At 28.2% G+C, this 11,813-nt stretch overlaps 1 protein-coding gene across 2 annotated transcripts; it reads left to right on the top strand.

The window, feature by feature from the left end:
• Positions 1-118: 118 nt before the first annotated feature.
• On the top strand, positions 119-11,103 carry LOC145187006 (LIM domain-binding protein 2-like). Of its 2 annotated transcripts, XM_090095966.1 has the most exons (11): positions 119-233; positions 427-482; positions 2,425-2,500; positions 4,925-5,027; positions 7,530-7,702; positions 7,965-8,171; positions 8,407-8,476; positions 8,866-8,919; positions 9,155-9,193; positions 9,507-9,717; positions 10,534-11,103. In XM_090095966.1, exons 2-11 carry the CDS (start codon positions 445-447, stop codon positions 10,655-10,657), a joined length of 1,095 nt encoding a protein of 364 aa, XP_089952092.1. In that variant the 5' UTR covers positions 119-233; positions 427-444; the 3' UTR covers positions 10,658-11,103. The 2 variants fall into 2 exon arrangements, with proteins under 2 accessions (XP_089952092.1, XP_089952093.1); XM_090095967.1 differs by lacking the exons at positions 119-233; positions 4,925-5,027.
• Positions 11,104-11,813: the final 710 nt, after the last annotated feature.

Consider the following 11,813-nt stretch of genomic DNA (forward strand, 5'->3'; position numbering starts at 1 on the left):
AAAAAAAGTTTTATGATTTTTTTTTTCTGAAAAATATGAAGAGTGTATAGTTTCCCAATTTAAAATATTTTTTCAAAATTTTTCAAAATTTTTTACATTTCTATATAATTTTTTATACTTTAGATTTTAAAATCAATTGAAACTTTTCACTAGTCATATTGGACATGTCAATCAAAGAAAAGCGTTAAATCTTTTGTTCACATGCAAAAGTTTCTTCTTTATTTTTTAAATCTGTAAGTTGTAGTTGTAATAAAGCTCTACAAATGTTTAAACTTAGCATTAAAAGATGTAATATTTTCAGTGAAAATTGAAAAGATAAAATAGATTGACCCAAAAACATTTTTATAAAATTCATGCATTTTTATTTTCTTATATCCTTTTTTTGTATAAGTACTTTAAATTTTTTTTTAATTTTTTTTTATCTAGAATATATTCATAACAATAATGCAGAGATCAAATGTGTTGCCTTCACCTTCAAATAGGTAACCTTTTTGTTCTGTTGATTAGTGATGTAAATGCAGTATTATCAAAACTTACAACAATTATTATTTTGTTAAAAACAATTAAAAACAAGTGAATATTTTTCTCCTAATTTTAAAGTAGCTGAAGTATGAAAAAGCTTTAAACCCAAATTATCAGAACCACTAAATTAAGGTTTTAATTTGCAAATGTTTATTTTTTTAGTGTTTATTCAATTAATATCAGCTATTTTTTATGTTAAACCCAAATTAACTATTCAGTTTATAGTAATTAGTATGTATCTATGTATAATATGCTAAAGGTGAAAAGGAAAGATAAATGCTTGATAAATAGTTTAAAAAAAGTATTATGTATGTAATTATGGTCAGTAAACCATTTTATTTTTTAAGAAGAACTTTTTTCTACTCAATGTAGTTGTAGCATTTTTTGAGAATAATTGCTAATCACAAAGAATCCACACAAAGTTTTAAGGATCACAATTTCCTTATTTCTCTTTTTTTTTTTTTTAACAGTAAAAAAAGTATTTTATAGAGAATTCAGTTTGATTCTATCATTCTATTCTGTCTGACACAGTCAATTAAACTCTTAGTGCGTCCTGCCATTTCTTGGATGACATTGGGGTCAATTTTTCTTTTTGTTGTTGGAGCATTTTTGCTTTCCAACTGTTCTTTTACTCATTTTACAATTTATTTTATTCATTTTTTCCAAATAAAACTCATACACATGCTTTTTGGTGTTCGTCTTCATTTTTTTGTTCACCTTCATTATTAAACAAGTAATAGAAATTTTTTTGTGTTTTCTGAAAATTCAAAACTCTAAGCTTACATATAGAATATTACATGTATTCATTTTGAAATGAGGCAAAATTAAATTAAACTGTGTGCAGATTTTTAGTGATCGCCTGTTACACTGAAAAATTTGACATTTGAAAAATTTGTGCACTACTGCCTTGTAAATCTGGTCTTTGATATTAATTTATTGAACAGCTTTTTTTTTTTTGTAATGATATATTTTCTGTATTCTGTAATAATAATATTCAAATGATAAAATGGCAAAGCTATTGTTAGGTTAACAATAACTTGTTAGTGTAAGCAATATTACAGAAGCTATTAACTTTTGAAATATGGGTTTGGAAAAACCCAAGCATGAAAAAAAACAAACAAACAAAAAAAAAAAAAAAAGCTGCATGATAAACAAGAAAAACCAGCTGATGCATTATTATTAAAGGCCTTTCTCTTATTTCAATAGCATTTTTTTTTAATCTTGAAATACTTGCAAATTTAATACTTGCAAATATACTTTGGTGAAATTTACTTTGGTTAAAGTTACACACTATATTTTAAAAAATATGCCAAATTGCAAAAAATGTTTATCTATTAGTGGGTAAAGTTTAGTAGCAATGAGCTGCACTTAAATTTCATTTTAACTGAGATTAGTATCAATACTCTAGATTTTTTTTGTTATTTTTTTTTTAATTTTTAAGATTAAAAACAAACTTTTTTAAAAGCTGCTCCTTAGATTTGTAATATATATTAGGCACACTTGGAACTTGAAAGCTCTTAATGTTTGAAAAAAAAAAAAAAACTAGCAAAATCAAAAAATTTTCTGCAAAACTGAAATATCACAATTTTTAGTATATTGCAAGGAAGTTTATGAGAAAAAATCATCAAACTTTCTTCATTGTATGCCTCCATATGATTGTATGTGACTGTATATTCATTCTGTTAAAGAAAAACATCAAATATCCACTATACATTCTCTATTTATACTTTATACAGAGAACAAAAAAAAAATAAATAAATAAAATGCTAAAAAAATTTACTAAACAAGAAAAATAGGAATTATAAGACCATTTATAGTCACCTATTTGGGGGGTTTAGGAAAACCCACAAAATATTGCTATTAACTAAATTGAGTAGTTAAATTTTAAAATGCATATTTTAGACGAAGTCTTCCATATTATCTCCAACCTGATTATAAAATTCACGAGTTCAACAAGCGTTTGCAACATGGAGCAATGGTAAGTTTGATGTTCATACTTTAGTTCTGAAAGTTACAATAAATTTTTGAACTTTAGAATTACTGCTTCTCCTTAAACTTTAAAATCTTAAAAATCTCTAAGGAATTTTCATCAAAATAAAACAATATTAAAGACATAAGGGAGATAACTTATAATTGAATTCTATTGATCCATTCACAAAATACTTAGTTCACAACTCCAACATCTGCTAATAAACTTTAAATAAAGTTTGTAATCAAAATGTGAAATATAAAACAATAAGTACACTTTTTTTTCTTCAGTAGCTGTATTAATAAATTTTTAATTGTAATTGTATTTTGTTTACAACATGTTGTGATTTTAAAGTTATTCTTTTGTTACAAATGACGAAGAGATAGGAGAAAAAAATTATATTCAAATACAAGGAAAATCCTAATAGAAGCTATAACTCAATAGCAAAGGAGTTGAAAATGCATCCTCACACCATTATTTATACTGTTCAATTCTCTAAAACAAAATTGATCAAATAAAAATCTGGTGGTGTAAGAATGTTTGGGGTTTCAGGATAAAGAACTGCTTAGAAAACTTATTAATTGTTTCAAAATTAGCCTGGGCCTCTCACCTAGGGAACAGTTAAAAAAAACAGGGATTTTCTCATAGTTTAGTTGCAATAGTTTGAAAAAAATTTGTTCTTCATTCTTTAAATAATAAAAAAGGGCAAGAGAGTGGAAAATTTGTTGTAGAAAGTTTTTTAACAGTTTTATTTCTAAAACTTACTGTGTCATTGAAGATAATGAAACTTTTGTTAAGTTTAGTCATCAACAAAATCCTTAGGCTTCCTATTATTATCCAAAACTAGAAGACAAGCAGATTAGAATTGTAACATGATTAATTTCCTAAAATATGATAAATTTGCTAAAAGAGCCTTGATTGCCAAAAAATCAGCACCTTATATATGAGTCCACACTGACTCATCGAATATGTTAAAAAGTGCTTGCAAAATCGTCTGTTACCTCTCTTTAAATCACATGATAATGAATGTATGTTTTGGCCTGATTTGGTTTCAAATCATTATGGTTAACTGGCTATAGAATACTATAAACAAAACAATGTGAATGTTGTCCCTAAAATAGCTAACCCTCTAAACTGCCCAGGATTGATGATTATCGAATAGTCCTGGAAAATTGTTAAAAGAAAAATAAAAAAAGATAAAAATACTTTGTGAAAACATCAAAGACTTGAAAGCTTCATGTCACAAAGCATCAAATAGTCATAGTTGTAGTGCTGTGCATGATTATGAGGACTTCAAAAGTAAAAGTGTGATTTTTTAGATTCTGCGGGATCAAATTAGTTTCTTTGAAATATTTCATATATTGATGTATTAGAATTATTCTTTAGTTTAAAATTAATATTAATAGTACTTTTTTTAGTAGCTTTTCTGCTCTCACATATTTTTTGATGCTTAGCAGCTCTTCTACTTTGGCACTTTAGTGATGCTTTTAGTAGCTTTTCTACTTTCACATTTTGTTTGATGCTTTAGTTATGCTTTTTTTTTTCTCCAGTTTTTTCAAATACTTTATCTAATTAAGTTAATTTATCTGATTTTCAGTGTCAAGTTCAAGACTTGTGTCAGCTAAAATTAAAGGGCTGTCATGAAGATTCTCATCTAAATAATTTTCTAAGCTGAATTTTTTCAGGACTCTTTTCTGACAGATTTCCTGGTAAATTATTTAAAAAGATTTAGCACCTTCATGGTAACCTTTTGGTGTTACTGGATGAAATGACCCAGTTGTATCTGGTGATATTGATCTGCTTTTTTTTATAGCACAATTAAGACAAAGTTTAGAGGTAATAATTTTTAGGTAAACTAACAAAAATTAACATAAACCTCCATTACACACCACTGAAAAGTTTCTAGTTAGCTTCATTTAGTAGAGTTAGTTTAGAAAAATAAACTTATCATATTATTATTACTTGATTACTAGCTTGCCGTCAAAACAAAAACAAACAAAAAAACAACAATGTGCTTGAATTTTTTTTATATACAAAGCAATTACCCAAAAGCTCTAAAAACAGCTAATTATGTACCTAAATACCAACAGATAAAAATATTAAATCATTTTTATACTAAAATGTTGTATTGTAATTTTAAGTATTAGCTATAAATAGTTATTTATTTTTTTGCTTTTAAAAAGAAACTTGTTTAGTTAAGAACACTTTTGGGAAAACAAGAAACACAATCCAAATGAATATCAAACAACTTATTAATCATGTCAGTTGTGCACAAGCTATTAAAAGGTCTGCAAAATCTGATTTGAATATTAATAACATGATAGCCTTAGTTAGGAATGGAGTGATATTAACCTGGTCCTCAATTTATACCATTGTTCACATAACTTACAAAAGACTGTTCACTTTTTTTTTTTTGTACACAAACTCTTTTAGAAAGTTGAACAGTTGTGGTGGGATGAGCTTATCAATGAGTTTTTTGAAGATATGTCAACTCTAACTGTACATTTTAAAGAAAAGAGTCATGTGAGAAAATACAGTAAGTTTAAAGTCACTAATGACTTTAAAGGCAATATTTTTATATGTAAATATACTTAACTGCAAATTTATGGTACCACTTATAAATTCCAACTTATTTCGAAAAATATTATATATTTCAAAAGATGATAATATTTATTGTTATGCCTTTTGTAGATTTTATTCCGTTTCCCTTATTTAATTTCGAAATTGTAGCAGCTTTTTATAAGTAGCATGTTTTACTGTTATTAAACCTCACTTCTAAAAGAAAAGTATGCATTGGTTTTAAATTGTTTTAAAAGTAGACATCTGTCATTTGAGCAACATATCTGTTTGCAATGCAGTGTTCTAGGTGAAATTTAAGTCATGATGAATGTGTTGCAATTGTTACTTTGTCCAATGAAGGATTAACAAATTGCCAACTTGGTAGAAGATTTGGAGTGTCTCATACAACAGTTGGTAGGGTTCTACAAAAGTTTGTAGAGACCAATGATCATGATAGACGACTTGGCCAAGAAAGACTACGAACTACCAATGCTGTGGAGGGCTGATTTTTAATGCTTCAAACACTGATAGAACAGTTCACTACTGCATGAAGTCTCCAAATACTTGCTGAGGTTCCTGGAACTGCTCTTAGTCAAGATACCATAAGAAGACTTGGTGCTTTAAATTTACAACGTGGGGCAGAATATCTTTAACAGCTCACACAGAGCTTATTATTGTTGATGGTGGATGTCTAACTTCTCAAAGATACATAGCAGGCTTTTTAGAATATTTTGTGGTACCTTTTGCACTGAACATTGGAGATGGATTCCTTCTTATGCAGGATAATGCTAGACCACATACAGCACATATTGTTACTGAATACTTAAATATTGTTAATATTGAAGTTTTGGAGTGACCAGCTTGCAGTCCAGTTATGAAGCTAATAGAGCATCTTTGGCACATAATGGAATGCTGTGTTAGAAGCCAACATCGACCACCTAACAGCCTTGACAAGCTGTGACAAAATCTTATCTGCGTGTGGGAAGGTATCTCTCAAGAAACAATTAGATCTCTAATTGAAAGTATGTCACAGCGCTGTCAGGCTGTAATAACATCAGGGGTAGGCTGGAGCTGGCTCGGTCTGGCTTGCACGAGCCGGTTGTTAAAATTTTTGAAACTTGGCAAGCTGCTTGTTAAATTAACCCTAAAACCAAAAATAAGCCATTTTAATAGTATGCTTATGCAAAATATGCCACACACTCGCAAACATAGCATGTGCGCAACACAATACATACATCATGTGGGTACATAAAATATGAAGTGCTTGGCTCTTGCTTGTGAGTGAGTCACAAGTTGTGAAGCTTTGGCACACTGCACATGGTATCGCCCGAAACCAATAGCAAATTTTGATGCCATTCCTTTTGTTACATCTTGGATGAACCAGAATCACAGATTATCAACTGAAACAAGGGTAAGAAGAGGGCACAATAATGATGTTTCTGCAAATGAACAAGGCATATGGACTCTACATTAGTTAATTAATTAATTAGGCATATACATAGAGTAGTATGTTAAATTTGGAATTTATCAGTTTTATTGTGCAATAAATATTTTGTTTTGTTATATATATTTTATACTGTACAAAAATTAATGAAGACAATGTACGCATTTACCGTTTTTTTTTTAAAAATAATAGCGAGCCAGTTGTACAAAATTTGGCAGCCCACCCCTGAATAACATCAAGTGGTGGTAACACTAGTTATTGATAAGTCAAAAATATTTCATTTTAAGCTGTAGTAGTGTGCATAACAATAACAATCATTTTACTTTATTTTGTTAAACGAACCATATTTTTGTTTTTAGTTTTTTTTTTCACTGTCCTCAAAGTCAATTTTATTATTATAGAAATAATTTTGTTCATGTGTTCTATTCTTAATATGTTTGTCAAAATATATGATAATATTGACGACAATTAAGATAAATGGAAATGTATAAATGGTGCGTTAGTTTTACTGTTAAGTGTATATGCATTCTTGCATGCATGGATGCATACTCACATGCATGTATGAATATAATGTAATGTAAATGTTATGTTATGTTATGTTATGTTATGTTATGTTATGTTATGTTATGTTATGTTATGTTATGTAAATTAATGTAATGTAATTTGAAATAATTTAAAGTAATGTAAAGTAATTTAATGTAATGTAATGTAATGTAATGTAATGTAATGTAGTATATGTATGTGTATATGTATGTGTATATGTATGTGTATATGTATATGTATATATATGTAAATATAAATATATAAATAAAATGTTAGTTTTTTTGTGTTTAGATGTTTAAAATTAAGATGCTTTAACAACGTAATAGATAAAAAATTATTTTGGAATTTTTTCTTTCCCTTTCCGATTATAGTTTTCCATTTCCCATTTTTCTAAAGAATTTTTTTTCTCCTTATAAAATTAGTTCATGAAAAAAAACAACCAATTTATTTCAATTTCTTTTTTAATCAAAGTATTAACTTATTACATTTTAGCTATTCATAGGCGTCTGATACCACGTTTTTTTCGCAGCTTGTTTGATGGAGGAGTAGCTAAAATATTTTTCATGGTCATGGAAACTAAAGAGAATCTGTTAAGTTCAAGTGTAACACTCGATTGCAAACAGTCATCAATGATAGTCAGTTACTCAAAGCCTAATTCTACAAAGGTACCTTTTTTTACTATGTTGTTTATTTGTAACATAAAAATATCTTTGCTTGTTAAATTTTAATTATTTCTTTTTAGAAATGTTTTATGTTTTTAAGTTTTTTGTTTAAATTTACTAAAGTTCTAAGTTTTGGTTGAAATTTCTAAAAAAAATTTTTTTTGTTTTTAGTGTGAATATAATTACGCATGTTCATTTTCTTATTAAAAAGTTATTTGATATTTTTACTTACTATGGTTTTACTTAAGGTTAGTTATGGTTCTAGGTACATGTTGATGGTAATTTGTCTGTTGAATTTTCATTTGATGAATTTATGCGAATTCGTAACTGGAAATTTGTAGTTAAAGAGGTATTAGAAATGGTTCCTAAATCATTGGTCATAAGTTGTGCTACAGAAAAAGCAAAGTTAGAAGATATCACTAAAAAAATTACAGAATTTGGTTTCTCCTCTAGTGCTGTTCAGCATTTAAGAGTAAGTGTATGTGTATCGAGTCTGTACTCAATACATTTTTTTAGCTATAGTTATATTTTTCAATTTAATTATTTTAAAGTTTGTTCTAAATTTTTGTTTTTAATGTTTTATTAAAAAAAAAAAAATGGTTGAAATTTTAAATTAAAAAAATTTTTTTTTTTTTTAAATAAGTTTGTTTTGATTTTTTTTTTTCAGTTTTTAATTTAGTTATATATTTGTAAATATATTTGATTAGATTGGTGTTATTCTTGAATCTATGCAAAAACTTATGAGTCGACAAAAGGCTTTTGGTTTGAGTCCTAGAGGTTTGAATCCCCCAGATTTTGTGTAACGTTTTAAATGAAAGAGTTTTAATTTTCATATTTTTTACTTTTTTTTTTATGGATATATGTAAAGCTCCAGTTCTATGAACAGAGTGATTTGAAGCCGAGAATCTGAAAGTGCATTGACTCAATGATGTGTTTTGATCTTATATGATTGTTCTTTAACAGAACTTGTTTGCTTTACTCAAGTGGTTTTAAAGATAATGCTGTCACTTGAATTATTGTATCCTATATTAATAGCAAATTATCTGAAATTTCAATATAAAGTCCACGAAATTTTAAGATAAAGTACTTGCTACAAAGTTGTCTTTTTTTTTGTTCATATATTTTGCAATATTTAAATTTTTACATATTCATCATCTTTTTTTTAGATGCTTTAAAGAGTGTTGTTTATGAAAATTGGCAATCACACCTTCTAAACCAAGGTACCTAAGGAAAATCTTTTAGCTTCTTAGGGCTTCTGCAAATTCTGTTAAAGGAATGAAACAGTTCTTCACTCCTTCAGCAGATTTTGTCTGTGGATTAAATAGAGAAAATATGGTATTTCTTGTGTAGATCTCTTCCTTCATACTTCAATAATCTTTTTATTTTTTCCTTTATAATCCAAGAAAAATCAATGTTAAAATGTTTTTTTTTCTTTTCTCGCCAATGGTTTTTCAGATTATGAGCAGCGGACAAGACTTTGGTCAGGAGTTGCTTGTAAGTTAAATGCATACAGTTTATAAGAATTTCAATAAGAACAATATTGTACAATATTCAGTAATACAACAAGAATTTCAAAATAGAATTTCAAAATGAAAGATTTAAAGAAACTGAAGAACTTGAAACGAAAAAGAATTAAAACTTAATTTATTTAAAACTAAGCAATGCATTGCTTGGTGGTAGTAAAATATAAGGCTTTATTTATGGGAAAAGTACATGTTTATTTCTGATTAATTTGTCAATTCTTTTTATTTTTTTTCTTTTGTCATTTTTTACAGGCAAATTTTTTAAAATTGAGTTTGTTTTATAGACGAACCTGTTCGGGCTGCTTCCGCAACTAATAAAAGGAGGAAACCGCGCAAACCTCCTTCAACATCAAGCGATGCAAAAATTAGTAAATCTAAAAAACTCTCTTCAACTTCTAATGTAGTTCCGCTGCATCCTAATTCCGAAATCCTTATGGTTGATGAACCTATTCTTATGGGGGGGAAGTTCGATGACGATGAGCGCATCATAACGAGGTAATAGCGCATCATAACGAGGTAATAGCGCATCATAACGAGGTAATAGATTTCATAAACGTGATTTAGTTGATATGAACATCGCTATTAACCGTTATAAAAGTTATTTCAGTAATATTGTCACTTTCTCAAAGAACGCTTTATGTTCATGAGAAAGTCCCCTGGTATAGACAAGTTGATTACTGGGATGTTGAAAAAGTTCGGATGAAGGTTTTCGCACGAATTGAAGTGAAATACCTTATCTATCTTCTCTCAATTGTAATAAATGTAAAAAACTAGCGATATTTTTAACTAGTGGTACTTTTGAAATTTGTAAAATATGTACCTCCCATTAATTGTTAGCTTTTTTTTTTTTTTTTTTTTTGTCTGTGACGTTACTAAACTTAAAATATGCCGGTCGTGAATAATTATTGATTCCGTGAATAATTATTGATTCGTAAGTATTGAATTATTGATTCCGAAGCGACAAAAAAGGGTTCTGAACAGACAGGACAAAAGTTTTTAAACAAGTTTTTTTTTAACATTTCAATTCCAATTTGAATTGAAAGAGAAAAAAAAAAGCATCATGGTCACATCTGCCATTCGATATGCTTCAGCTTAAGCATAAGATAAAATATTCTTACTTAACGCATTTCCATTTCATTTATCTTTTATGAATGCTGATGAACATTTGGGTGCAACTTAATGTGATAAATATTTAAAATTCGTTTAAAATCTGCGCGTAATATTACTCAGTATTTAATTACTATAATTTCATAATAGTTCGTTTGCCGATAGTTAATCATACTTAAAAGGAACTCTACTTTTTTTTTGCAGGTTAGAAAATCCAACCTTCATGAACGTCAAAGGTTCTTCAAATAATGTCCGCGACTTCCAGCCTTCAAATAACGTCCACGACTTCCAGCCTTCTAAACATCGATCTCAAGACGGTTTAGAATAGAAGTTAATTTTTACATATTTTGAATTCTGTATGTAGATAGAGATTAAAATGTTTTTTTTTTAAATAAGAATTTTTTATTTATGATGAACGTCCTATAAAAACAATCAGATTTCTGATTTTCGTTAAAAGTGAAAATGCATTCAGCTTTTTAAACTTTAGGGAAAATAGTGGTATCAGGATTTCTTTTAAAAAACTGGTCAACTGAAATGTACCTTGCTAGAATATCTTTACCATTTTTTATTTGATATTCGAGGGGTTTTAGAGTCCTGGTGCCTATTTAATTGTTGTTGTTTTTAACCGATCTTTAATTTATTGAATTAAAGTGTATATAAATATTTTTATTATTTTCTTGAAATTTTTGATGATACAATATTCTTGACCTCTTGACCTTTTTTTTCAGATTATTTATTAATAAATGCGACAAATAAAAATGTGCTCGTTAGAAATTTGTTTTTTATTTTCATGAAACCCTTGTTATTTTACCCTTATTGTTTTTGGGTTTAGCGTGTTTAATTTACAGTTCGATTTTTGCCGCCATTATCCACTCTGATGGATTACATTTTAACATTCTTAAGATAAATATAGGAAGTGATGAAGTAAGAACCATTTTATGACACAGCGCCGCACTGAACCTCTCATAAACCTTACGCATAAATCTCGATTAAAGTTGATGGCTCTTGACAAGTTTTTAGCTTGAAGTGGCCTCAGAGACAATATAGGATGACAATGAGTAAACTCCTCTACGCAGTCTTTGCCATCGGTCCAATATCTGACTCAGTGAGCAAATATTCCACTAACAAGAGATTTTCCTTTCTGAAAACCTTTCATAATATTTTGGTTTAAACTGGGAGCAGTTTCACTTCTGGTGCTCAAAAGCTTTCTTACAGATATAACCTGAAATTTGCAATTACATAGTGACAAGCAGCTGCCCAAACAGACATTCCGCTGAGCATAAAAACTTTAAATCCGGTCACTTTATCTGCACTACAACTTTTTATATTTTCTTTTTTGAATTTCTGATCGTACCATTCAATAAACTCGATCAGCTAAGTAAACAAGAGAAATATACCGTTCTGAAAATAAAAATTTATTTATAAATAAAGTTATAAAATAACGCTTTAAAGTTTTTCAAAAGCATGAGTTCAGTAAATTGCAT

The sequence above is a fragment of the Hydra viridissima genome, unplaced genomic scaffold (genome assembly GCF_058129835.1).
Source record: "Hydra viridissima isolate aposymbiotic clone 2 unplaced genomic scaffold, HvirCarnegie_v1 scaffold_8, whole genome shotgun sequence".
Classification (NCBI taxonomy): Eukaryota; Metazoa; Cnidaria; class Hydrozoa; order Anthoathecata; family Hydridae; genus Hydra; species Hydra viridissima.